General features: G+C 35.5%; 6 protein-coding genes across 7 annotated transcripts; 4 read left to right on the plus strand and 2 right to left on the minus strand.

Moving 5' to 3' along the window:
• Positions 1 to 1,767: 1,767 nt before the first annotated feature.
• Positions 1,768 to 8,149, plus strand: LOC145230063 (neuronal calcium sensor 1-like). Its single transcript, XM_080095431.1, has 7 exons — positions 1,768 to 1,975; positions 3,361 to 3,434; positions 4,119 to 4,208; positions 4,372 to 4,450; positions 4,989 to 5,077; positions 5,862 to 5,939; positions 7,218 to 8,149. The coding sequence occupies exons 1-7, from the start codon at positions 1,912 to 1,914 to the stop codon at positions 7,344 to 7,346; spliced, it is 603 nt and encodes a 200-aa protein (XP_079951557.1). The 5' UTR covers positions 1,768 to 1,911; the 3' UTR covers positions 7,347 to 8,149.
• A 356-nt stretch (positions 8,150 to 8,505) lies between these two features.
• LOC145230064 (uncharacterized) lies at positions 8,506 to 11,206 on the minus strand. Its single transcript, XM_080095432.1, has 3 exons — positions 11,047 to 11,206; positions 10,160 to 10,293; positions 8,506 to 9,015 (listed from the first exon to the last, which is right to left on the minus strand). Exons 1-3 carry the CDS (start codon positions 11,204 to 11,206, stop codon positions 8,833 to 8,835), a joined length of 477 nt encoding a protein of 158 aa, XP_079951558.1. The 3' UTR covers positions 8,506 to 8,832.
• Positions 11,207 to 12,652: 1,446 nt separating this feature from the next.
• Positions 12,653 to 14,218, plus strand: LOC145229355 (uncharacterized). The gene has a single exon (XM_080094677.1). It carries the CDS (start codon positions 12,927 to 12,929, stop codon positions 13,836 to 13,838), a length of 912 nt encoding a protein of 303 aa, XP_079950803.1. The 5' UTR covers positions 12,653 to 12,926; the 3' UTR covers positions 13,839 to 14,218.
• Positions 14,219 to 14,239: 21 nt separating this feature from the next.
• Positions 14,240 to 14,971, plus strand: LOC145229356 (DNL-type zinc finger protein-like). Its single transcript, XM_080094678.1, has one exon. It carries the CDS (start codon positions 14,240 to 14,242, stop codon positions 14,720 to 14,722), a length of 483 nt encoding a protein of 160 aa, XP_079950804.1. The 3' UTR covers positions 14,723 to 14,971.
• Positions 14,972 to 15,344: 373 nt separating this feature from the next.
• Positions 15,345 to 19,777, minus strand: LOC145229354 (uncharacterized). Of its 2 annotated transcripts, XM_080094675.1 has the most exons (8): positions 19,558 to 19,777; positions 18,995 to 19,297; positions 18,452 to 18,556; positions 17,924 to 18,079; positions 17,307 to 17,464; positions 16,380 to 16,524; positions 15,972 to 16,107; positions 15,345 to 15,773 (listed from the first exon to the last, which is right to left on the minus strand). In XM_080094675.1, exons 2-8 carry the CDS (start codon positions 19,283 to 19,285, stop codon positions 15,685 to 15,687), a joined length of 1,080 nt encoding a protein of 359 aa, XP_079950801.1. In that variant the 5' UTR covers positions 19,286 to 19,297; positions 19,558 to 19,777; the 3' UTR covers positions 15,345 to 15,684. The 2 variants fall into 2 exon arrangements, with proteins under 2 accessions (XP_079950801.1, XP_079950802.1); XM_080094676.1 differs by lacking the exon at positions 19,558 to 19,777 and having other exon boundaries at positions 18,995 to 19,351.
• Positions 19,778 to 20,105: 328 nt separating this feature from the next.
• On the plus strand, positions 20,106 to 23,481 carry LOC145230405 (uncharacterized). The gene is made up of 7 exons (XM_080095832.1): positions 20,106 to 20,437; positions 20,696 to 20,834; positions 20,904 to 20,981; positions 21,044 to 21,174; positions 21,583 to 21,677; positions 22,021 to 22,124; positions 22,475 to 23,481. The coding sequence occupies exons 1-7, from the start codon at positions 20,265 to 20,267 to the stop codon at positions 22,676 to 22,678; spliced, it is 924 nt and encodes a 307-aa protein (XP_079951958.1). The 5' UTR covers positions 20,106 to 20,264; the 3' UTR covers positions 22,679 to 23,481.
• The last annotated feature ends 3,820 nt before the right edge of the window (positions 23,482 to 27,301 follow it).

A 27,301-nucleotide genomic window follows, 5' to 3' on the forward strand; every position in this document is an offset into this window, starting at 1 on the left:
TATAGATTTTACTGCGTCAGCGAACGATAGAGATTTACAGCTGCGCCAAAAAGCTGCGCAATGGCCACTTTCGCGCAATCCGTAACAATCAAATTGTCACCGTATCTCCCTAGATAGACTTCACATATTGATATGTGACTCCTGTGTATTTGATATTGCTGGAAACCTATCTAGTGGGACTTTAAGCCGCGTAGATTGGGGTTGGTCAGTAGCGAAGATACGCTATTAGTTTGTTTCAAAAGGACCATATGACTCCATCTCTAGTTGCAATAATCGATTTTAAAATCGAAGACAGTAAATTGAATTGACGAATCGGGTGAATTTAAAACAGCCGGTTGTGCGGGCTATCACTTGCAGTTTCACCACGAGCCAAGCCAAGCCGGATGTTTAGCTATGGTGCAGTTTTAGCTTTAGTATAACTTGGAAATTCGAAGACAATCTATAAAGCGCATGAAGATAAGAACTTGCTGTAACAAGGATTGACGGGGCTTGTTCAGATTCCGAGTTAGTTGGGCTTGGAGTGACATGTGGGGACCGTGAAACTACGGACATGCATAATTTATCTCACGGCTGCTTCAGTGGGTCCCTCAACTGTCCAATGAGCACAAGCAATTTGTACTTTCTTGCAGAAGAATACCAAGTCATTAGTTCCAGGGTTGAGTGAGAAACTGGGCGTTTTGCTGGGAGACTATTACAGCGAATGTTTTTTCATATACAGTTGGTTAATTAAACACCTATAAAATCAGAATTTTGTTATTGTTATATTCATAAATTTAAAGGGCAAAAAGTTATTACAAAAAAGGTGGATCTTTGCAGTTTAGAATAGTATCTGTTAAAACACCTTATTCAAATAGAAAAAGAATTTGCTGTACGCTTTTTCACAAAGGTCAGCGATAAAAATGTCGACAAGTCAAAGCAGGCAAAAGTGATTTAAAGCCATAATCTGTTGACATCGTGATACCAGGATATGTGATTTATTGCCAGGTAAATCCTTGGAGGGTCCTAAACTTTGTCACCTTATGTAATTAAGATGAGTGAACGGTCCAATATGTTAATTGCACATGAAACATGGATGAGAGGGAAAAAAATCTTGCTATAGAGTGAAATAAACACTAACAAGTGGTGTAATTGACGTTTATTTGTTGCAATTTAGTTCAAGACTAAGTTTTCATGGCGCATTTACCTAAAGTAAAAAGGCTTAACAAGTAAAGCGAATGCAAAGATTAAACACTTGGAATAAAACCCAAAGTTATATGTTTTTGCAATAGGAATTTTACAAACATCAACTACTTTACAATAATATAAAACACACTGTAAGCACTTTGGCCGACCAAGCCATTAAAATTAGCTGCATAAAATCGACACAAAAGAGTGGCCCGACGCCATTTTATTGATTTATTTCCCTTCTTCTTCTCCAACAGCAACGTTCTGACCTGGATAGCGTATATTCGTCGCAACGCCCTATGCAGTGCCGCTGTGCTTTCTGCAAGTGACACATCTTTAAGTTAAGCCGCTGTTCAGAATCAGTTCAACATAAAATGTGTTTGTTACTGATTGTTATGACAGCTTTGTGACGTCATAGTTGCGTAGTTGTCTGTGTGACAAAGGTGTAGAATGCAGCGATTGTTAATAATGCAAGCATCAGTTGGCAGCATTTTTAAATTGTTAAGATGTTGGAAGTATTGCGTCATTAATTATTATGACATCATAGTGCACGTTCTTCTGTTACGTCAGAACATGATTTGAGATTTTATTTTCTAACCCGAAAAAAATGTATGTTTTTCGGCGTCATTTAGGTAACTTCAAGATTTTAGGTTCAAAAATTAAACACAAGGAAAGCAATTGTGACATCACACTGTTCGCATTTGTTGTTACGTACAATCACTAGTGTTACGCCATCGTTACGTCACAATGGGGAAGAGTGGAAGCAAGTTGAGTCCTGATGACATGCAAGATCTTGAGAAGAACACACATTGTAAGTTTGTGTCAAAAATATTACTTGTTTTGTGCCCTTTGCCCTACATATATATGTGTGAAAAACCTAAATAGACTTTTCTCGCAAGTCAAAACTGTCAAGAAAAGTGAGAGCAGTTGAACTTGAAACTAAAAACAAACGTTCAAAGTAGTCAAGACAACCGTGATCCGATCGCGGTTGGTATCCATGACAACGGAGTTGGTCAATATTTCGATTCCGTGCTGCGTGAGTTTGACCTTTGCCCTGATTCGGATTCGGGTGCGATAAATAATTAATCGGCAACTACAGGCTGGTTTCTTTCAACCTTCCCCAATTCCAGCTGCGCTTATTTAAAGCTGGCTGGCTGATTTCATGGACATGTCTGGAGCAGACTTGGCACGCTGTAAGCGGATTAGAAACTAATTTTTATGTCTTCCGGAATATTGTTTCACATATTGCCGTCCAAAACTTAAGTTTTTCAAATATGTTTTGTCTTATTTACACATTTTTATGAAATCAAATTTTATTTTGTAATTAGGTTAATGCCCATAAACACAGAAGCAATAAGGGACATTTTTTTATGCATTAGGTAAAAACAATTTCTTAGTTTTTGTTGGACAAGATAGTGAAAAGATAATAAACCACAAAAATTACCAATATATGTAAAGCATTGTCACTACGTTGTAATGTTTTGCAGTTACACTAATGTGGGCTTGAGCTTTTTTGTCACTAAATACAAAACTGTGCATTGCGTACTCAATACAATAAATCAGTAGTTCTCAAACTCTGCGTCGCGACGTAGAATAGTTCCGTTTCGTGGCTTTTTGTTGTTGTATTAATAAATACAACTTTAATAACAAGTGTCCTCATTAACTTTTATTTGCTGGTGCGTCGCAAGTCCAGAAAACTTTTCCAGAGGCGTCGCAACAAAAAAAAGTTTGAGAACCACAGCAATAAATTGATTTTAAACATAGGACATTATACGGAGTTTTGTGATAGCGAATTGCGAACGTACAAAGATAGATTTAAACTAACGGCATGAGTGTAGATAGAGTGTAGATGTTGCCAGTGGAAGAAGTGATTGAAATTAGGCCATGTGCATTGGGTTGGTGCCTTTCATCGATTTGCTTGTTATCCCTGAAACTCAATCGATTTATTTCGAGCGAACGAAGCTAGCAAAGCAACCAAGCCCATAACATAACATCTCTCTAAGCTCGCTTGATGGAAAAAACATGTTTCTCCAGTTGAAATCCAATCAGGGCTGGGTATTTATCCGTGGAAAGTCCACTGAGTTTTATCACAAAATTAAATTTACGGTTTCTATTTTTAGAACTCTTCAATTAGTTTGCTGAAATCCTGAGCAATTAATTTAGAAATTCAAATTGATCCGTTTTTTCTTGTTTTAGTTGAACGCAAAGAGATTCAACGGTGGTACCGGGATTTTATGAAGGATTGTCCTAACGGTTGCCTCAAAAAAGAGGTAGGAACATGAAAGTGTTAAACAACCAACAACAACATGTTTACATCAGCACCATTTAAGCGGGTTCACTAACGAGCTTTGTTCAGTCAATTGATAATTTTGTAAATAAGCTATTGCTGCCAGTCAAACGTTTATTGCTCTTCCAGAAGTTTTTGTTACAAACAATCGGCGTTTAGAGACGCCTTTATCAGGATAATGGCATGTCTTGAAACACAAAAGTTCTCACTAAGTAACAAAGCATAAATTTGTATCCACAACGTTTACTCTTGAAGCGTGTTCCATAAATTTGTTCACATATTTATTCGTTTATTTAAATCACTTCCACCTATTTTTGTGAAAGCTTCAAACTAAATCCAACAGCATAAATTTTTATCAATAAATCCAAGCATGTTAGGCGAAATCTTATACAAAGTGGCTGATTCAATTGTTTATCTTTGACGGAAACTGACTTCCCTTAATAATGCAGGAAACCGGATGTATTATTTATGACGCCACAAACAAAACTTGCAGTAATTGCTTCCTTCATCGAGATTAAATTAACAACCGTCAAATTTCATGGAACAAATTCTTGCATCCGTTTTTAGTTTCGCCGGCTTTACTCAATTATTGTAAAAGTACAAGGATTTCTTTAAAATATTTTGCTGTCTGATTTTATAAATTATCGTTTTTTTTTCTAATTTTCAGGAGTTTCAGAGCGTTTACCAGCAATTCTTTCCTGAAGGGGATCCGTCAAAGTTTGCACATTTTGTTTTCAACGTTTTCGACTCGGATAAAGTAAGCAAAATAATTGAAAGTCCGACATTGTCATGGTTACTCGTTCCTGTTTATCTATTTTTAAAAACTCTAAATTATTCTCTTTTTGCCTTTATTACAAAAAACTTGTGTTTTGTTTCTGCGGTTGCTACTGGTAACCGTGTTGCTATTGGTTACGTTCCAGGACGGATTCATCACCTTCAAAGAATTCCTATCCGCTTTATCTGTGACGTCACGCGGGAACTTGGACGAGAAACTTGATTGTAAGTTTTTGTCGTCATAGCAACGAACAAATGTTTGTCAGTGTGAATTAAAAGAGTTTCCGATGTGTTTTTGTTCATGTGCAGAACTTCTATTTTAGATTTTTTAGTTATTAAATGGATTTTTGGCAAAATAAACCTTACAGCCCAAGTTAAAGTTCAATCTGGTTACAAGGCTAAACTTATTCGTAACATTTCTATGATTTTTAAACCTTTTGTACTTGATTGCACAGAGGCAGTTAATGAAACAGCTTTAAACTAAGCCTTAATAATATAAAAGTATTATCTGATATGACATACATTTATAACCAGTGGTGGGATTTTTTAGTCACCCGGTTCTATCACAAAAGTATTTTTTTCTATATTTTTTCAGCCGGTTCTGTTACAAAAACACCATTGACAGTAACTAGTAATGCTAACCGGTTCGCTGATCTAATAAAATTTCGTGAGACGGTTCTGTAGAACCGGTGCGAACCGGCTGAATCCCACCACTGATTATAACCATATTTGAAATTGTGCTGACATGTGTGAAACATTTCAGGGGCGTTTAACCTTTATGACCTTGATCATGATGGTTTCATCACCAGAGAGGAAATGTTGAATATTGTTGAAGCTATTTATGCAATGGTGGTAAGTTGAAAAATTGTGGCAAATACAGAAAACCTCGGTTAATCCGGACCCGTTTGGACCAAAAAATGTCCGAATTATGCGAAGATCCGGTTTTACAGAATCCGGTTTAAGTGGGGTTTACTGCAGTTAACTATAAATTTCGTGTAAATTAAAACCATTGTTCAGTTGTACAAACTTTTACCAGACAACTTTTTAAATCGTGGACTTGATTGTGAAAGCATTGCTCGCCCAAGGTTATATTTTTTACCGGACGAGGTCAATTTTAAAAACATTGGCCCGTTGTACAAGGTTATTAACTGACATTAACTTTATCCAAATGGAATTTACGTGAACTTGACTTTTAAAAATGCAAATAGTTGAACGGCCAAGGTCACATTGTGTCATTGAGTGACATTGAGCTGAATTTTCGCGGGAAAGTTTTATTTTCGCCGAGCTGTCATATTAAAAATTCTTTATCGATTCGTCGTCGTCTCAACCTAATGGATAAATGGGCGCCGATCCCAATTAAAAACTTCAGCCAATAACATTCGCCGATAAATTATCGAGTTTTGGCGAAAGTAGCAGAGTTAATTGCACACAGAGCTATATCCCTGCATGTTTGCAGTTTAACTAATAGAAATAAGTTCACGCGCATTCATGTCATTTACACTGATGAAGGCGACCTGTATAAGACGTCGAAACATCGGTACAAAAGTACAATTGCCAGAAGAGCACTGCCAGCATTATCTTATACAATAGAAATAAGTGTTGATCAAATTCTAAAAGATTGTTACGTCACAAACAGGGTAACGCGATGGATTTGCCAGAAGACGAAAACACTCCTGAGAAGAGAGTGACAAAAATCTTCAGTCAAATGGATCAGGTGGGTTTTCTTCTGAATGCCGATTCGCACATGTGTGCAGCTGCAGTTGGAAGGCTTGGTTTCATATCATGTTGCAGAGCTCGTTAGGAAACCAGCTTTAAGCTTGCTAAGTCGTGCATTTACCAAGCGCTAATGGTTGACTGCACGAAGCTCGATTGGAAACCAGCTTTAAGCTTGCTAAGTAGTGTATATAATAGGCGCTATGGTTGACTGCACGAAGTCTCAATCTAGGGTGCTTGAAACTGGCAAATACCCTATTGATGTCAATAAGCTGTCAAATATTTCACAAACGAATCAGAATTAGATACAGCAACATTTCCTACCCAGTATTTTGTCGTGGCATGAATGTTGCATGCGGCATCAGTTGGCCAGGGACGGCGGGGAGGCAGCAATCAAGACGAAAACCTCCATAAATATTTAATGAGACAGCTACGTAACAACATCAAAGCATAACCACGCAATTGACACGGGCTCATGTGGTACGGATGGACAATGTTTCCACAGCGGTACAGTTTAAGTACACTTTCTAAACGAAATCGGGTTTCCTAACGAGCTTCATGCCGTCAACCATAGCGCTTGTTACATGCACAACTTTGAAAGCTTAAAGCGTGTTTTTGACGAACTTTATTGAGTTAACCATACAGTTTCTCTTTTAAACACAAATTTTAAACACAAAAAATCTCTTTTACCAAAATCGATTCTACTTACAAAACGCTCACAAAGTTGCAAAACCTTTCCTCGTTTTCCCGTGATAATCAACATCGATTTCTCCTGGCCATCCCGCAATATTGCGCAAAGCCCACCTGTGACCTGTCTATCTGAAACTAATTAATTATTCCGCTGTAATAACAAAAACTGTCGATTCTACAAAATGCAATAAATTTAATTTGAATATTTAATTTTAAAAATAAACAAATTTATTTGAATTAAATTTAAATGATACTGCCTAATTACCAAGGTATTTCTGAAAAAAACATTACATATATATGGTTTAAAAAAGCTGAAGCTTTAATACAGAAATGTATTTTATTACAATGATTTTAAAGCGTTTTTGTTAACGTTGTTGCGCTGTTTCAATGTTAGAGCCCGCATTTAATTTGTTTAACAGTATCTGGTATTTAAAAAACATACGAATTTAATTTTAACTTGGTTAATATTTTACATTTTTTATTTTTTACACAACAACAATGAATTTTCTGATTATAGTTAATAACTTCGGCTTCGTGAAAAATTTTAGTTCACATTTTTTTCGGGTAATTCTAATTTCATGTTTTGCAGAACAACGACGGTAAACTGACGAAGGACGAGTTTAGGGAAGGTTCAAAATGCGACCCTTACATAGTGAAAGCCTTGTCAGCTGGTTTGGGAGATGTTGGAGGAAATGCAACAGAAAAAACAGCGACATGAAAACGAACCAAGTCGTAAAAGCCTTTAAAATCCTCTGATCGCCACTTATTTAGCTTCACAAGTTTTACCGAATTTTAAGTTAATTTTGTTTGTTTGCATGAAACATTGAAGCTAGTTCACCAACGAGCTTCGTGCAATCATCAATGACAAAGTTTTAGTGGAAACATTTTTTTTCTATTTCAAAGTTGTAATTGCTAGCAACGTTTCCACATGTTGCCTGTTTCCCATAACTTTTAATGACCTTGTTAAATTACCTTGAACAATTTAATTTGCACGAGGCCTTCCGTAACTTTTCGTAGGTTAATATATTCACTTTATCGTTTATCTCCCACTCAAATGCATAACAAACCATTTACAACAATGCGTTCTTAACAATTTTGCACTCTTTAACTGTTTTGTGGTAGTTGTATCCCTTCTGTGATGTAACAACCGCTTTGTTGCTTAGTGACGTCACAAACCATAAGAACAAGTTTTCTCTTTTGTTCGTTTTTTTGTGTTTGTGTTTGTTTGAACCAGAACTTGTTGCAATTCGCTACAGCCACTTGTGACGAACAGCTTTATTGCGTCATAGTTCCGTTTATGATTGCCCAGTTTTTGTTTTGTGTCGCCATAGAAACAAAAAAAACGTAAAATCTGACGTGCGTCGGTTTCCATGGCGACGGGCGCGGCCCGTTGTCCACGGTCGTCATGGCAACCTTTGTATATTTTTTGTTGACGATCAAATTTGAATCCCTCCAAAAGCACGTGGTGATTTTCCGTCCTTTTTTCCAGCAGTTGAACTATATAATAAACAAACAAAGATACGCCGGGCTATTTATTTGGTTGTTTGTTTTCTCTTCAGCAAAACCTGTCACGGCATCTGTTTGAAAGTCACCTTGAAATACTTGTGCGTGTTTTTATTTGCAGAGCTACAAATTGCTGACTGAGCAATTATTGTCACCGTAAACGCCTGTTTCGCTGCGCCACCTATCGGAAATTCCCAAACCTGCGTGTTGTGAGTTCCTGTAATAGTAGCTCTACCGCCTTAATTATGCGTCAGAGCAAAACTAAACAGAGTTGGAGAAAATAACGGTGACCACCAAACTTCGGCAAAAGTACAAACTTTTACTGATGTGAGAGAAACGATTTTCCTAAATCAGTTTCTCATTCGTTTATTCCGCGCATCGAGAAATAGAAAAAAAGCAATCCAAGATCACCATAAAACCATCACAAAAAATCTAGGTTTTAGGAGCAATTAAAAGAGACAAAAACATAAGCATTTGTGAAACATTGATCTGGTAAACAGCCTCTCATTTTTGACAAAAAATTGACAACATAAACGTTGAACTTAAGAATGTTCTTGTACATAATCTTAGAGTTTCTAAAGCATTTCCACAGTTGGTTAATTACACATCGGTTTATCTAGCCAGGTCTGGTCCACGCAAACAGGTGTGTTCAATTTGCTTACATTTCAAGTATTTTTTGTTGACCATCATCAGCTGAAACTTTACGACTCAGCTTCGAGGTGTTCCACAAACCACTCGCTTTCATTCTGGTTTTCCTTCCGCTCCTGCAAGACCAACCACTCATCCAAGTTAAGATCCAGCTCAAAAGCTTTTTTCCATTTGTGGAAGAAATCCTCGCTGCGCGTTTTGAAGCGGGCTTCGGCCAAACTCTTTCTCAGTTTGACCTGTAAAGTGAAGTTTGGAAATTGAAGACAGCAGTTCTCAACCTTTATCGACGAATTCCTCACTTAATAATTTAAAAAGTTTTCATTCCTCCCCAATACACTACATAGTAAATATGCTAAACCAGGGGTGGGGAACCTGCGGCCTTTTAGGGCACTAAGTGCGGCCTTTTAGGGCACTAAGTGCGGCCTTTGATGTCAAAGAACATTTTAGGATGTTGATATTACGTACTGCACCAAGCGCTGAAAATAGACAGAAACGTATTTTTTTTTATCTTTATTCCCTATTATTAGTATTTGATCAGTTCTAGGGCAGCGGTTTTCAAACTAGAGCTAAATGGTCCCGTGGTTTCCGTAGGACTACGAAGAGCCCAAGGTTCACAAACCGATTTCCGTAGGACTACGAATTCGTAACTCTTAAGAGCCCAAGGTTCTACATTCTTAACTGTGTTGCAAAAGAACAATTGTTTGCGCATAGTCGAATATCTTAAACACGTGTGTGATGTCACAAGGTGCTATAGATCATTGATATTTGTAAACAAGCGAGTTTCTAGGTTAAATAAATCCTGAATGTTGTAGTTCAGGTGGAAATGTAATATGGAGTTTTATTTAGCTTGTACCGTAAAACCTACAACTCTACGAGGGAATAGCAAAATGACCATTCTGTAAAGTCAAAAAGTTGAACACCACTGTCCTTGGCCTGAGAAATAGTCTATGCGGCCTAACCGAGTGTCGATAAACCGTTTGGTGGCCTTTATAAACAAAAAGGTTCCCCACCCCTGCGCTAAACCATACAAAGATGATTTAAAATTGAGTCTTTTATCAACTTCACATGTTATATTTCCAAAGCTCAAAGTGTCTATTTACAAACCACATGTAAAAATTAAAGTAAATTCCTCCCTGGTTGGGAACCATTGTTTTAGGCCAATTCACTGCCTTTAAATTAAAAATGAGGGGAAATAGTCGCAAGAGGAAAAAAGTTTCCTTCTAAACAAGTTTGCAATCAAAAACTTCTGGACACAAATGAAAAAAATGTGGATAAAGAAGTTGCCAAAGTCACAATTGGTCTAAGTCCAAATGTTTTAAACAAACTAAAGTCTGTGTTGTACTCCAGAAGTAATTTTCTGCACCAAACTATTTTACGAACCTCCGATTTGATCAATGAACTTTTCGTGGGCCGATATTTTTCGGTTCCGCTGACCTCCCCTTTAGCGCCACCTCGCGGAGTTGGGTATACCTCCTCATATGAAATACTGTTGCCAGAGCTCGTCTGCACGTGCTCTGTGGCGATAAAGAAGTTTAGAAACCTGTTCTGGACTGTGAGACTCATATTCAAATTTAAATGTTTGAAAATCCGGAAAGCTTTAGCCCCCATTGGTTATCCGTATTTAACCGATCTTGTTATCCTTTTTGCTTCACTACATCTCTTCAAACAGGACAGATAGGAACTATGATAAATTTTAATGGTGTCTCGCACCCCAGAGCAGTAAGCTTAATCGTTTTTTTTCAATTGCCATGAGTGGGAGAACAGTTGGTAAAGAGATGTCAACAAAATTAAAAAAACTGAATTAATTGTGTGGACAATAAGAAAAGAGCACAAAGTCATACAGCGACCGATTCAAACAACATCATTAAACGCCCCTGCATATAACACTGTTAGCTGTGCTTTTATCCAGTTCACACAAAAAACTACAAACCAACTTATGGAATTGTTGCAGGGCATGAGAAATATCATAGTAGACGCCTCTATAAAGCAAGAAACCCGTGCTGCATGCATTTTGTCCCAGTGGTGGGATTCAAATTTTTTGTCAGTCGGTTTTATCACAAAAGTCCTATTTTTCAGCCGGTTTTGTTACAAAAATTCCATAGACAGTAACCAGTAATGCTAACCGGTTCGCTGATCTAATAAAATTTTCTGAGACTGTTTTATAGAACCGGTGCGAACCGGCTAAATCCCACCACCGCTGTTACCCATTTCACACCAACACATTTGTACAACACACGGAAGGAAACACATTAAAAGTTAGTTGTTACCGAGAAACTTGTGGGTATCCATCACTTCTTGGTCGATGTTCTGCATAATTTTCTTCCTGTCTTTCTGCAATTGTTCGACCATCTTACACAGAGTCTGGACTGCTCCCAAGTTCTTCTTGTGGGCTCTCCCCTGCGCTTGTCGTGGCATTCGGTCACTCATTGTGTTCGTTTAAAAGTTTTTTTTTAACTTACTGATTTGACTCTGTTAGACGACAAAACACACAACAGAACACATTACTTGACCACACATATTCTGTCACTGACAAAGTCCTGCATCAAGTACTGATGTTTTCACAAGTACATAGTCAAATTGTGTAATACAGCTTCACACTGTTTCGACCTATGGTGATAAGGCATTGCTTGTATATGGGCTAGTGTAGACAGGCTATTTTTATTTAATAAAGAAAATATAAAAAAATGACTTAATCCGATTTCTGACATTCAAGGTCAGTATCACATCAACCATTGCACGTCGTGTACAGATAATAAATTTCAGTCGATATAAATCAAAAACCAAAAAAGGTTTCTATATTTTTCTTCAATTTAAAGGTTTCTATATTTTTTCATCAAGACTTTTACATCGGAGTAGCTATTTGATAAAAATACAGGAATAAAAATGCAAACAGTACAACTGCAAAGTATCGTTATGTATTAAACATAACCAGATAATTTCGCTGGGAAAAGCATGAAATAAACAATTCAAACATTTCCACTTCTTTCAGTTATTCAGCAAACTGTTACAGTTTCCTCCATTGCTCTGTGTCGCTTACGAAGCTTTGAAGCGCAGACGTTTACCGAAGTATCAGGTTGAGTTTAGTGGGATTTAATTTCGCATCAGATAATTCGATCTCGGCAAACAATAGAAAAGCGATGTTCGCCGATACATTGGGAAGATACAATGTGCACTGAGGGTTCCCCGGTTGTGATGAAATAATGAAAGTATTCGAAACCCTTGAAAAACAAAGAAAAACCAGCAAAAGCAACTTGTCATTGGCGCTCCAAGGGACATTTGATTTTGCGGTTTCGTTTCTTTTGCAATGAGTTTATTTTGCTTGGGTAAAGAACACATAGCGACACAATTGCACTAAAACAATCACCAAGCCGGAAATAGCCGCGCAACTTTAAAAAGGTAAGGAGCGCATAAAATAATGGAGGGCACAATTGGTGGACAATGGCTAAACGCGCTGAGGCTACACGTTTTGATGTAATAGTCCTAACAACCCAGTCAACTTGTAGGATACGAATCTGATTTATGGTCAGTTTTCCACGATTCGGCCACCTTTAAAAATGTTGGCACGCATAGCTTTACTATTTTTACACGACAAATAGTTTTGCACGTTGCTTGGAAAGGTTGAAAAAAAATGATGGTTGTCTTGCTGAATTAAAAATAAGTTATTTACATAACACTGACAATCACTTGAACATGATGGGGTATTGGATTAGATTTGGATTAGAAAATTTGGGGCTGCAAGCTAATTTGAAACATACGCTACTTCGTGTTATAAAAGGGCCTCTTTTGAAACGTACGAAACATTTGGAACCTGCGGGTTACGCAAAAGGTATTGACGTTTCCATCATCCGATTTATTAAAATTTTCCAGCAACAGTTCTTTTACCGTATCTTCAGAAGAACACATGCAATGCATTGAAAATCTGGAAAAGTTTGCAATCGTTGAGTTAAAATCACATTTCATTAATTGTAAGTTGATGCTTATATAAACAAAGTACAATATTCCGCGGTTTAATGGTGTTAGTGCTGTGTAGACAGTTCTCTATACTTCTGTGTATAATTTTATTGTAGTAAGTTTTCTCTGTAAAGTTTTTGCGTTATTGTGTTCTCAAAACCATATTTTTGTTGTATTAGTGTGTTTAAAAATCACGATGTCGTCCAAAAAGGGAAAAACGAAAGTTTCCCAGAATGACCTGAGAAAAATGATGCAACAGATGAAAACAAAAAGGGGCAGCAATGAAAATGGTTCTGGTGGAAAAACAGCCGTAGCAAATAAAAGATTGCTTCAAACGGACTCAAATAGTCACAAAATTGATGCAAAAAAAGCTAAAATTGCTTCCACTTTAAAGCGAGACATGGAAAGACTGTTAGCAGCAAAAAGTGGAACGACCAGTGGTATTCTTAAAAATTCAAAAAACAATGGAAATTTGGCCGATAGGAAAAGGACAATTCAACAAGCAAATTCAGAACCAAAGTTTTCAGAGCCAAAGCCTAAATTGGTGAAAGTTACAGCACCCAAGAAAAAAGTTGGACAACCAAGCGGTTTATTATCAGCTGCTTACAGTGATTCTGAATCTTCTGATGATGAACAAAATGTGCTACCTACATCAGTTACTGGAGATTCAAATGCACGAGGAGAAAGTAGCTCTGCTAAGTCTCATGAGACGGCTGCTAAAGCACAAAAAAGTGATGACAAAGCTTTACCCGAGGGTTTTTTCGACGACCCTACAAGAGACGCAAAAATGCGCGGGGTTGAAACGCCGGCCGATAAAATGGATCGAGAGTGGGAATCGTTCCAGCGTCAGCTCCAACATGAAGAGGATCAATCAGAGCAATTAATCGAGGAAGAGCAGGAGACCGGACATTTGGATCGAGAAATTGAGGAGATTGACGAACAAATTAAACTTTACAATCTAGTTGACAAACTCTCGGACAAGAAAGAATCGGTCATAGAGACTGTAAAATCTGTAAAGATTGAAATAAAGAAGCAAGAGGACTCATCCAGTGATTCTGATGTAGATGAAGACCTGTTGGATTGGAGGGAAAAAGATGCTTTTACGTGACAACATTCAAATGATTTGAAGATGATAAAGTGAGAAAAAAATATTATTGGAAAGTATCCCATGAGGACACATGTGTGGTTGGAAAATTGGCCCAAAACAAGAAGAAAAAAACTTTTGCTGGTGGAAACGGTATGAACTTGCAACCCATAAGTTCCCAAGAGCCAAAAATCAAAGACTAAATCATAAAAAAAATAATTATGTTGCCTCCTAGTTCTGGCTTAAACAGCATAACACAGATTAGCTGTAAGCAAATGTGCCAAATCAATGCAACAAAAATGTTTGACACTGATTTTTCTGCAGTTTCTTTTACACATGTACTGTATCTGGAAGTTTTTCAATGAACTGCCAGTATTTTAACCTTTTCATATTTTCGCAGACAAGTTTATATTTTGTAAAGCATAATGTATCGAGGATCCAATATTTTGCAAAAACTACTTTCTAGGCCAAGAACGATAGAAAGAAGTTTATCCAAAGTTATATCCAGTCAACTAAAGCAAACAAATAACTACCAACAAAACAGAAAACTCTCATCACCCTCGGACAATCAGAAATTTGGTGAAAAATTAAATGAAACAAAAACAAATGAAGTTGGAAAAGTTGAATCTTCCCATTACCAGTTGACGTTCACATGCACAGTTTGTCAAGAACGGACGAGAAAAACAATTTCAAAGAAGGCTTACCACCATGGAGTTGTTATCGTTCGTTGTCCCGGTTGCGACAACAAACACATAATTGCTGACAATTTGAACTGGTTCAGTGATTTAAATGGGAAAAGAAACATCGAAGAAATAATGGCTGAAAAGGGTGAAAAAGTTATAAAAGTTGATTCAAGCGAAGATTTTATGGTTGAACCAGAAACTGGTGACAATTCTCAAATTAAGTGAATCGTCTTAATGGCGAGCTGGCGAAAATCTCTGAAAATGTCTTCGCCTGACCTACAGACCTGTTTAACATGTTGAGCAACATTTGCCAATGGAACAATTATCGTGAGGCTGTTTGGTTTGTGTCACAAGCAATAAACACTGAATAGCGTTGCAATAAATTCAAGTTGTTCTTGTTTTTCACCACCTGAGTGAGTTTCACTATGTCAACATAAAAGCATCAAACCAATAAATGATAAGCTTCAGACAGTGCACTTTATTTTGCTCAGTAAGGTCTCATCAGTACAGCTGGTGAGGTTGGCTGTATCCGCTGGTGCGGTCATCTCGGTGGTTTATGCCCAGGCATCGAACAGAATGGGTGAGGCATGGCTTTTTAGCCTGTTCCTCTCGAGAAACTGGAGTGCCGTAATTTGGCATCACCAGCCTACATGACCAATGTCTTTTCACCAGCTGCACTGATGAGCATTATATAAGTCAAAACAGTGTGCACTGTCTGCAGCTTAATCATCATTTATTAAGTGAGTTCATTTGTTAGTTTTTGGGTTCCAGGCTGTGCCCTAACAGCTATGGAAGGAAGTACTTAATAGACACAGGAAGCCAGGATCCATGTGGAAAAAGCTGAATGTTCATTCAAACAATCTCTTTATTCTTTAAGTCAATGACACAAAATGAAGACAAAGTTGGCAGTGAGTGACAAAGTGGAAGTTTTGTGTGAGTTGACAGTGGTTAGTACAATAGCATCTTCATATTGTGCTTTTCAAGAACATTTCACCATTTTTTACAAAGTATTGCACGTGTCAAAAAATCATGGAAGATATAAAGTGTGGGTTATGACATAAAACAGCAAATAGATCTTTTTTAATCTCTCAGGGCATTGCACTGATTGACAAAACAATTACAACAGTGGACAATATTTACATGCGACAGTCAGATAAAAACTTATCTACTAAAAAGGTACAAATAAATTAAGTGTAACTGTATGCAACTGCTATTGCCAATGCTTCTTCAGTTGACGGTCGAAATGCAATGTTGTACAGTGTTGTGGGAATGTTTACTGAAAAGGAAAAAAAAAGGTTTAAAAAAAAACAAAGTACAGTAGTACGGTCAAATATTTTAAATAAAATAACATTACATTTGATTGTACAACATTAAATAGAAAAACAACACCATCCTATTTTAAGGTCAAGTTAGTTAAAAAAACTTAGTTACATCATACACTTTTACAATAGCAACACAATTTTATGTCACATACCAACTTGTCCAACGGTAAGATTGAACCGCAGGTTTTGGCAAGATTTTTTGCAAACTGGGATTGGTTGAATGAGCATTTCAAATTGTCCATAAATTTGAGCAACCCAAATTCCAAGCTCACCAAATCTTTCCTTCAACTAAAAACATAAATATGAAATTATTAAAATAAATTATAAATATGAAATTAATAAAATAGCACTGTTGCTTCGTCAATTATTCTTAATAAAATAGATAAATAACTAAATAATAAATAAAAGACATAATTATAGATAAAGAATAACATCTAAAAAATTGAATTACAACTCATGTTTAATGAAGACTGGTGTTTGCAGGTTTCTTTTGCTTAAAAGATTTCATTTACAAACTATTTTAAAGCTACTTATTTTTTTTTTTGTAAATTCTCACTCACAAATAGAGCTTTTGTTTTGTTTTCGCTTTTCCTTCCCATAAGAACATAATTCTTATGTTGCGTTGGTTCACACATTCCAGGAATAAAATAGGGTTTGAAATACAAACGATGGACTTCCTTAAAAGTGTCCACATGACAGTTCACCCTGGGGAGGAATAAACAAGACATAAATCAAAGATAATGTGTGATATAAGTTGTCTGTGGATCAATTGATTTGTTTAAATGTAAAACACTGTGTACACATAATTGTAAGACTGTATTTATAATTACACATGTAGTGTTTAGGAAAGGGATAAAAAGATGAAGCGCATACCAATTCACCAGGCTTTTTATGCAATTGAGCAAACTATGTAATAAGTTAGTTGTTTTTACAAACAAAGATGGGTGGATTGGCAATCACAGATCCTTATTTTACCAACTGCCCTTACCAGCTTTTGTAAACAAGTTACAGTTACAAAAAGAAGCTTTACCTCACAACATCCCATTTAAGCATGGTTTTAAAAACCCAAACTGGTGTAAGTGTAATGTCATAGCAGACTACAAGAATCGGCCTGTGTAACTGGGTGGTGACCGACGGATCTGTCTACACTTGTCAAATATACAAAAAATATTCTGAAAGCGCAGCAGACGATCAGCGTCAGTGTAAAGTTTTATTTACAGAAACAGAAATATTAATTTCACCTATTTGGGCATCGTCAGTTTCCGTCTTATTCAAATAGAATCTATTAGACTGCTCTTTTTGAGTACATTTTGTATTTACCCAAACTGGTGTTTTACTAATCCATCGATTTAACAGTATGACTGCGTACCAGTGGTTTCAAAGATAATTCACAGAAAATTTAAATAAAGATTTTAATTATAAGAAAAAATAGATTCTATCATGCTTTCAGTTTAAAATCATCCCAAAATTTGCTGCAAGTCACTCACCATGTAGCAGTGAAGTTTGTCTTTTTTCCCAATTTATTTTCCTCGTCAAGATATTTCATGAGAGCCGGAGTCGTAACATTTGGGATTGCAAATCCACTAGTAACACGGGGAGAACAATAGTTTTCCTCGTTCATCATAAAGTCCTTGTTCAAATGAATCTAAATACAAAAAAATAACAGAAAGTCTCATTAATTTTTTGGGGTTGTTTTTATGTAAAGTCGAGTAAAGTTTAAGGCATTTGCCAAATTGGAGCAAAACTGTTTTTATATTTTTATGCATTTTTGTAAGTTTTATATTCATTAATTTAACCTCTCCAAGTGTCTACTGAGCTAAAAAAGAAAAAAGTGCATGAGCCATTGTATATGTCTATATGTCATTATTGCCTGTACAGTGAACCACTGCCAATATACATACATATGTTCTAATATGCATGTATGGCCACAATTTAACCAGTCAGAGGGGGATGGAGACCACATGTTGTGCACCTCAGCACAAGACCACTATGAAAATATTTGGGTCAAATCAGGATTTTAGTCAAACCTTACACATCTAACACTGAAGTCACAGACTAATTCAGTATCATTGCCATGGTAACAAAATGACAAGGTCATCCTAACCTTCACAAAGTCATCGAAGGTCAAATGATCAGTCATTGCCCTCCAGTCATCCATGGAATCGCCGACCAGTGTGGGGATCATATCGAATATATCCTGAACCATAGAGTCAGTGGAAACATTCTTCTTCACTTCCAGTGCCTTGATATCCTGGCACACCTGAAAAATAAATCGATTTTTGCAATATATATATACTTAGGATATATATAAACTAAGGATCAATTCCCTGAACATCAAAAGATTTTTTGTTAATAAATGTTGTTGCCATTTTGGATCAGTTCTTATGATTTAAAATGCTTATTGCTCTGGGAGTGGTGATATTTAACTAATTGGTAAATATGTACGAGTCATTCAGTTGGTTATGTGGGAAAAAAGGGTTTAAAAAGTAAAAAGTAGTACTTTTTAATAAATAAAGCTTTTTAAAAGATCACAAAAAAGTGAATGAAACGTTTTTGTGCGATAATATTTTTGTTTTTTAAAGTTCAACCTCTTCCCACCAATAAGTGATTATAAATGTTTATTGTATCTAACCTCACAATCCTGTTCTGTTAAGGAATCATCTTCTGGCATGTAGTAAGGATTGTCAATCACACAATCTGCCATGAACGGCCAAGTCCAGTCATAGTATGGCAAAACCTAAAAACATTGATTTTTTGGTCAACTCTCAAAAGACTAAAAAACAACACAAATGTTCAAAAGATCAACATTCGCCTCTTTACTATACACTTTGTATTGTAAGCTTTGCTTTTGCTACAGACAAAAAGTTTTAAAATTTGTTACTCAAATTACCACAAAACTCAAATTACTTACTCAAATTACCGCAACATGTCTATGCCATCAGTATTTGTGTATAAAGCTTGACTATGTTTCGACAATTACTTTTTTCATCATTATATCGTCAGAAATCAAATCTAGCTTTTAAAGCAACAGAAGGCATGCACCTAGGTGCCCCACAACGATAAAAAAGGAGGTGACACAAAGTAAAAAGATAAAAGCAATTAAATGGTGATAAAAAAATGCACAAACAGAGATAATAACTTCCTTAAAATTGATTTTGTATAAAACTGAACTTACTGCGCTGACCATAAACTTTTTCGTTGCAACCCGGATCATGTAAAAAGTTGGTGGAAAGGCAAACAATGACGCAAACACACAAAGAGCAGCAACAACTATCAATGACCGCTTTGCTCTAGTTTTCCATGATCCTCTCCGAGCAGCATGCATCACAGGTAATGCTGTTTCTCGGATTTTGTCCGCATCATAACCTCCAGCTTTGCAAGACTTGTAAAGTTTTCGTAATTCTTGATCGAAATATTTTAGACGCTCATCAAGAGGGGCAGACTTCAAACCAGTAATAGGATCCATTTTACAAGAAAACTATTGAACAAATTCTTGTTACAAACAAATAGAAACTATTCAGAAAATAGTAGAAAACATTAGGGTGTATATAAAAAGTACAGTACAATAATTCTTTATTGGCCTTATGAGTATTTTAATACATAAAAAATTGAAATTAAAGCACAATATTAAAGCAATTGCTACATATGCAAAATCTGCAAATTTTTAACATAAACCGTTTAAAAACTGAAAAAAATCACATACTGTCCAGTGTCCACTAAATACAAAGAATAACTGACCAGGAACTGAGTTTCAGCTTGTAGAGAAAAAGAAAACGTTACAGTCAGTTGCCAATCTCCAATTCCACATGGCGTAGTTGCAATCAACGCACGCTTTGAGGATAAAGCCGTGGCAGACCGGAAATTTCAGCAGCTGTTGGAACGCAAAGTACGTGACAGCGATGCTTTAATAATGTCGCCAAACATTTTCGTACTAGAAACTTTCGAAGCTGCTTCTTGCGTCATAAACAAATACAAGCAAATATTTTTCTCATATAACAGTCTCTTATGTTGTGGTTTATTCCTAAAAGTTAGAAAAACAATAAAAAATAAATTAAAATCCATTAATTAGACAGAAACATGACGCAAATTGTCATAACATTAGCGTGTCACTTTTTGTTGCTTTTTACGATTTCTGGTAATGCTTGTGGTAATAAATATGTTAAAACTTACCACCCAAATACCCCATTTAAAAATGATATAAAATACAAATTTTTGTAAAGTTACATACGTTTTAAAAGACAAAAGTTGGTGCCGCATTAGTAAAAAAGTTGTGTTAAATTAAAAATATTGTCAAAAAAAAGTTTACTAGTGGGGGAGCTGCTGATTTGGGGGTATTTCCCTTTGGTAGATGTGAAACTGAATTTCGTGGTCGTGTTGCAAAAAAATTATAACTTCAACACATGTTGTAAATTGTAAAAGATTTAAACAAGCTCCGGCTGGTCAAAATGATGGAGCGTCCAAATGATGGCCACAGGAACCCAAACTTTTTACACGGCCAAAGTTTATTATCAGCCATTCAACATCCGGTCAACGAAAGTTACCAAGTCGACATTAAAACTAAAACACGAACTGAAATTGTGGAACTATTGGAACGACAAGAAAAACTTCTGGCAAACAAGTACATTAATTTTTTCACTTTTTGTCATTAGTTGTTTTATTTTTACTAACAGTATTGATCAAAATGCTGTTCTTGTTAAAATGATCAGCATACTATTAATATAAAAGCACCAAGCCAATAAATGATAAATAAGATAAAGGCAGTGTACACTGTTTCGACCTTTAAGGTCCAATCAGTGGAGCTGGTGGCAAGACGTAGGCCATATTGGTTAGCCTAGTAATTTAACATCATTACTATGTGTTTCAAACTTTGTTTTAGACAGTTTTTGTCAAAATTACCTGATGGAGGCAAAAAGATTGAAATAAAAGCTTCACAATTGAAAACAAGATTGCAAGAAATTGATGCAGAAAGCAACAGCAATGTGGAATTGCAAACCTGTACAATGGCTGTTGAAAATGTAAGTTATGTTTATGGGTATCGCCGATATGATTGTGGTGTAATTTTTTTATTCACTGTTAACTGACAGGAAAATGAATATGAATCATCAGCCAAGGATGAAGAAATGTTGGAAATACAAAATGGTTGCGAAAGTGGAGATGCCAAAGTACATATTTCATACTACATGTGTTGAGGTTGCATTGCTGCTTAAACATAACTTGGTTTTAGAAAATGAATGTTGATGAACTGAAAATTGTGGAAAGAGGATTCAATGAAATGTCGATCCATGAAGGTCCGTTTTACGATGTTGTGAAACAAGCAAACACCAAACAATCAAAATCTAAGTTTGTTTTAAACAGGTATTGCAATGTTTCTATACTTTACATCGCTGTATCAATCTACTTAAAACCCAATAGGCAATTTGTGTTTCTCTAGGCAAGAAACTTTGGGTCGTTGCTCTAACTCAGTGGAATTTTATTGGTTGAACTAATTTGAAGTTACAACTTTGTAAAGTTAAAACATATAAGAAATGATTAAACGAACTTACAAGAAAACAGGCAGCTTAATGGCACACTTTTTGTGAGCAAAACGTGTTTACAATATAAAATACACAAACTAATTAAAAATATACCACACATGCTTAACTGTGAAATTAAGTTGTTTGTTTCTTTAGTTTTATCTTTAGCACAAATTAGATGGTTAGAATAGTGATGGCCTATTGTCATTTGAATGGTTTGTTAACTCTGGTTGTGAATTTGTGTTTGCAGACAGTTAGAGAAGGAATCTCAACATCTGGGGGAAAACAGTGTTTCCCAAATTAAACTTTCTGCACCAACAACAAGAGCAGAAAGCCCTGTTACAGGTGAATTTGCTACAAATGAGATTTTGCATAAAAATTGAAATGCTTTTGAGCTGTTGCAACTTAATCACTTTTTTGGTGTTTGCATGTTTCCGGCATTGTAAGCCTTTATGTTTCAAATTTTTTTGCGTAATTATTTACTTTCACGTTTGGACTTTGAGTTGTGCACATGCTTGTTCTTGTAGAGTTTTGAGCAATTATCTAAATGCAGGGTGCTATGAATAAGTAATTCAACTTGCAAGCATTAAAAACCAGTTATTAAACAGACTGTGATAAATGTGTAGATGGGATTTTATTTTGATAAAGTTTGAGAAATATGTTGTTGTTGTTGTTGTTGTTGTTTTAGAACAAATTCTGAGCCCTAAATCTCCATCACCAGGGAAACTGACAAAGTTGATTTCTGTTGATGAATGCAGAACGCTTCATATGCAGCAACAAGCTATTGTGAAGGTGACTTGTATTTTATTCTAAACACTGAACCAAACAGAAATATATTTGTGGATATGAGTTGCTACATTATACTTCTACAGAAAACAGAATGTTACAGAAAATAACTAAACCAAGCTTTGCAAAATGTCATGGCAAAGACACAGATAAATGTGGTTGAGTGTACATCATTGTTGCAATAGTTTTCATGAAATTAACCAGTTTTTCTTCATGACTAATAAGTTTTATGATTTACAATCCCAACCCATCAAGCGAAATTTGTGATTAACTAGTTTGCTATTTACTAGCTTTGACTGCCCTAAGTACTCAGGTTTAGAAACAACAAGAATTTAATTGGAAAATTCCTTTATTAGAAGCAACAAGCTGAGCTGGCAGCCGAGCGACTTCTGGCAAAATACGGTGGTGGTGGTGGTGGTTTAACAATGGAAAATTCTCATTCACACACACAAGCCCACCCTGAAGGAGTAACAGACTTCCAACATGAAGAAACATCGGACAATGACGAAGATGAGGTCGTTGTGCATATGGATGACCTTGACCTTGATGATGTCGATTGAAACTGTCAATTGACCTTGGTTGATCTATTTACCTGTGGTCGAAAAGTGGTTAGATTTGAGATCAGAATTACGACACTGAGGTTGACGAATCACAAACAAGACTTAATGGAACTTTTGTCACCATCAAAACTATGGAGTATTTGGTCATCCCCACTACTCTGTTCTGAACATTTGTAAATGTGTGCTGGTGCCTAATCTAGAAGCACAGCTACCAATTGGCTAAAAAGCGAAATTGTCCTCAGAATGATTGCACTCAAGTAGGAATTATTTAAACCTATCTGCTATAAACAGATTGTGACTTGGTACAAATTCTGTGTTAGGTTTAGTGTTTCAGGCCAAAAGCAAATTCTGTAAACATGGTACTGGATGATTTAATCTTGGACAAAACCACCAACGTACTGGTGTATATAGAATAAATTATTAGAATAAAAAAGTCAACAATCGCTGTTGTCATCATCAGTGCAGGTTGCACTCTATATACACAAGTACTTTGGCAGTAATGTTTATGATTAGAATACTTTTTAAGCCCGTGTGTTCTTTGGTACCGGACAGTTGTTTGAAAACAATCTTCTGATAGTCTTTTGACTGACAACACATGTTTTTGTACATACTTACTTTGTACTATGTTTTTCTCACTACAATGTGTCTTAAATGCAAGGAGTAATCTTGAAATTTGTGTTTTGCAGCTAAGTTATTAAACGTCTGTTGCATTTTTTGACAAGTTGTTTAGCTTAATTTTGTCATTTTTGCAACCAGCAAACTTGTAGCAAAACGTTCTGCTAATCATGCAAACTTGTTTTTCAGGTTTCAGTAAAACTGTTAACAAAAAAAAATTAAACATGGTAAATGGAAAATCATCTGCTGCATATTTCAAAAGTGTTTCACTTTTAATTTGGATCACATCAATTTCATTGTTTTCATTGCTTCATTTTGCAAGTTACAACCAGAAAGCGATGCCCGATCAGTACATGGGCCCTGTTGGAACATTTTACAGATGGTTGGCTTACCAACATCCGTGGGGTACAAGAGTTACTTATCAAGTGGTGCTCGTTATTCATTTGGTTGAGGGTTTTTACACTCTACATCTGACAAACCGATACGGCATCACAGACACAGTAGCCAAGATAAAGTGGTTTCTGCAAACCCTAGTTTGTGGATTTTCATCATGGATGTTGTTGAAAAAAAACTTTAAAAAACAAGACTAAACTTAACCACCAATGAAGTATGGATCAGTATTTGTATGTATATCATGTTTCAGATTTTTGTGATTAATTGATCATAATTACTAGACCCACCACACCTGCATTATATTGTTAATTACTTCTGTGACAAATTTCCTGCCTCGTTGAGTTATTGTTTAGTTTTATGTTCACTCTTGAGTACATTGTCGACTTAGTAATAGAAAACTTATGTACTATAGAATGTCAATGGCAAAAAAACAGACAAAAAACACCTTTACTCTGGTAAATATTGTATGTATTTCATATCTACAATTTATATTAATGTTGTTGGTTACAATTTACTACTTCGTTTTTTTTTAATGCTACAAAAAGTGAATCAAATGTTTTTTGTGCACCTTCTCGATTTCTTTATTAATTAGTGTGTTGAAATCAATATAACAGCACTTAATTTTTTTATCGATTTAAAGGGTTTAATTCTTTTTGCTCTGACAAAACATAAAATATTTTAAATTGAAAATGTTGATACCCAGTTGTACTACAACTTTTGCAGTTCCATTTTATAATTGCGATTATTATGCAGTATTTGGTATTAACATTTATGTGGTACAGTATGTATATATATATTCAGTTCAATTTATTAGTGTATAAATTTGTTTCACTAATAGCATGGACATGTATGACTATAATACAATAACTGACCTATATAAAACATGCTTTTATTAATATATTTTAGCACCATTATACTGCTATATACACGTTTTAGCAATTATCATATTTTCTGCAATGAAACGAATCTGCTACAAACAGATAGTGATATGGTAGAAATTCTGTGTTATTTAGGTTTCAAGAAAGCCTTTAAAAAAATTTAAACATGGTTAACGGAAAACCATCTGTTGCATATTTTAAAAGTGTGTCACTTTTGATATGGATTGGATCAATTTTTTTGTTTGCCTTGCTTCATTTTGCAAGTTACAACCAGAAAGCAATGCCAGATCAGTACATGGGCCCTGTAGGAACATTTTATCGATGGTTGGCTTACGAACATCCTTGGGCACAAGAGTTGTTTACCAAGTGGTGCTCGCAATTCATTTGATCGGGGCATTGTACTCTCTACATCTGACAAACCGATACGGAATAACGGACACAGTCGCCAAAATGAAGTGGTTTCTGCAGAGTCTTGTTTGTGGATTTTCGTCTTGGACAATGTTGAAGAAACACTTTAGAAAAACGAGCAGAGTAAAGCTTCTACAAACTTTGGTTTAGTTTGTGTATGTATATCATGTGTCTGATTTTTTTATTGAATTAATCATCATTAGGCCAACCAAACTTCCGTTGTGTTGTAATGACTTCCAGGTCAAATTCCCGCCTAATTTGTTGTTCATTTTCACAAGTTCATTATCAAAAGGAAAAAAACCTGCTTTCTTTAATCAAGTGATGATTATTATGTATATATTCCATGTCTACAATTTATATCAATGTTGTTGGTTGCTATTTACTAACTTTGTTTTTTTTTAAATGCCATTAAAAGTGATTTAGATGTGTTTGTGCACTTTCTCTATTAATTGGTGTGTTGAAATCAATTTAACAGCACTTAATTTATAGATCAACTTTCTAAAAGTTTTTACATTTTTTACTCACATATTTTAAATGCTCACATATCTTTTTATATATTCAAAATATTTTAACTTGAAAATGTTCCCTCAGTTGTACAACAACTTTGCTGTTTCATTTCTTTATTGTTGTTATTATGAAGTACTTAGTATTAACATTTGTTTTCACTATATTCAATTTAATGGTGTATAACTTTGTTGTAAAGCAATAACATGGTATGATTATAATACTTGCAATATATAGTATATACTAACTGACAAACATGCAACATGCTTTTCATTAATATTTTTCATTTTTAGGAACACCATATACGAACTTGAAAAGTAATTTGATCACAAACATTACTGCCAAGATAGTGGTGTATATAGAATACATCGTTCAGACGTTTCGACAATCTCTGTTGTCATCATCAGTATTCTATATACACCAGTACTCTGGCAGTAATGTTTATGATCAAATTTTTCATTTTACCGCTTATTAAACAGTGAAGCAATAAATTTAGTTTTTTGAAAAAAGATTTCAATTAATAAAGCATGTCGCTTCTAACAACTATAAATGTGAGTGGTACTAAACATTTATCACAATATCACTTTTTACTTCTGTATTCAGGTCTTTTTTTTATCCTAAAAATGTATTAAATAAAAAAAATCAAAGATGATTAAACTGGAATCAGCAACATTTTTCAAGTCTCCACATATTTTGTGGATGTTTCTGGTTCTTGCTGGAATGTTTTTATGTCATTGTGGATGTTACAGACCTCAATCTGTCCCGGACAAACACATGGGGCCTGTTGGTGCTTTATATCGCTTACTTGTCTACACTTACCCCTCAGCTATACAGGTTATATATCACTGTGCACTTCTGATACATTTTGCAGAGGCTCTTTACTCCATACACCTCACTTCAAAGTACGGCATTACTGACAAATCAACCAAATTTAAATGGTTTCTTCAAACTTTGCTCTTTGGAGTTTTCTCATTAACTTTGATGGAAAACCAATCAACAAAACACCAGTAAATACCATGAAGCCAATAACTTACCAACTTTTACCAAAGTAAAGTGATTTTTTTACTTGATTTACTTTTGTTGATGAAATCGCAAATTTTGTAGCAACTTGTCTTTTATTGAAAGTGAATATTTTTACTTTGGTTTAATATTCTTTTTTTGTGTCAACTGTAACAGGTCTTACATTTAGTTTCTACCTTTGGGATTGTGTTTAGAGACCAGTAGGACATTATGTCATTAATTTTTGTTCAAACGTATATTGTTTCTACACATTTTTGTAATGCATGTGTTTGTTAAATCTTAACCCGACCGATTTAGCTGCAATGCGTCCAACCACGAGGTTGACACAATGATATTTTCGACTAGCAACGTTTTGAACTTGCCTCAATGGGTTTGAAACCGAAACTGGACGTCGCCAAAATGTCCTAATCTTTAAAGAATATTCAGTCAACAGAATCTTGGGCCCATCGTTGATTAAACGTTGTGCAGCTATTTTCTTGTGGTGATTGTTTCAGTGCAATTGTGTCGCTATGTTTTCTTACACCAAGCGAAACTATTCTAACATAACTGAAAAGTGTCGGCGGAAATATTTAACTAAAAGTTTGTTAACACAGCAACTTTTTTTGACTGTAACACATTTTACACAATTACATCCAACTAACACAAATTGTCGCCAAGATGGCCGAACGCACCACTTTGTGTTCAGAAGGTTGTGGGTTCTAATCCCATCTCGGTCGCTTGTGTTTCCCTGAGCAAGAAACTTGAGCGACATTGCTCCAACCCAGTAGTTACCGATGGGTTGAACTAAATTGCAGTCACCAACTGC

The sequence above is a fragment of the Phallusia mammillata genome, chromosome 5 (genome assembly GCF_965637545.1).
Source record: "Phallusia mammillata chromosome 5, kaPhaMamm4.hap1.1, whole genome shotgun sequence".
NCBI classification, from domain to species: domain Eukaryota; kingdom Metazoa; phylum Chordata; class Ascidiacea; order Phlebobranchia; family Ascidiidae; genus Phallusia; species Phallusia mammillata.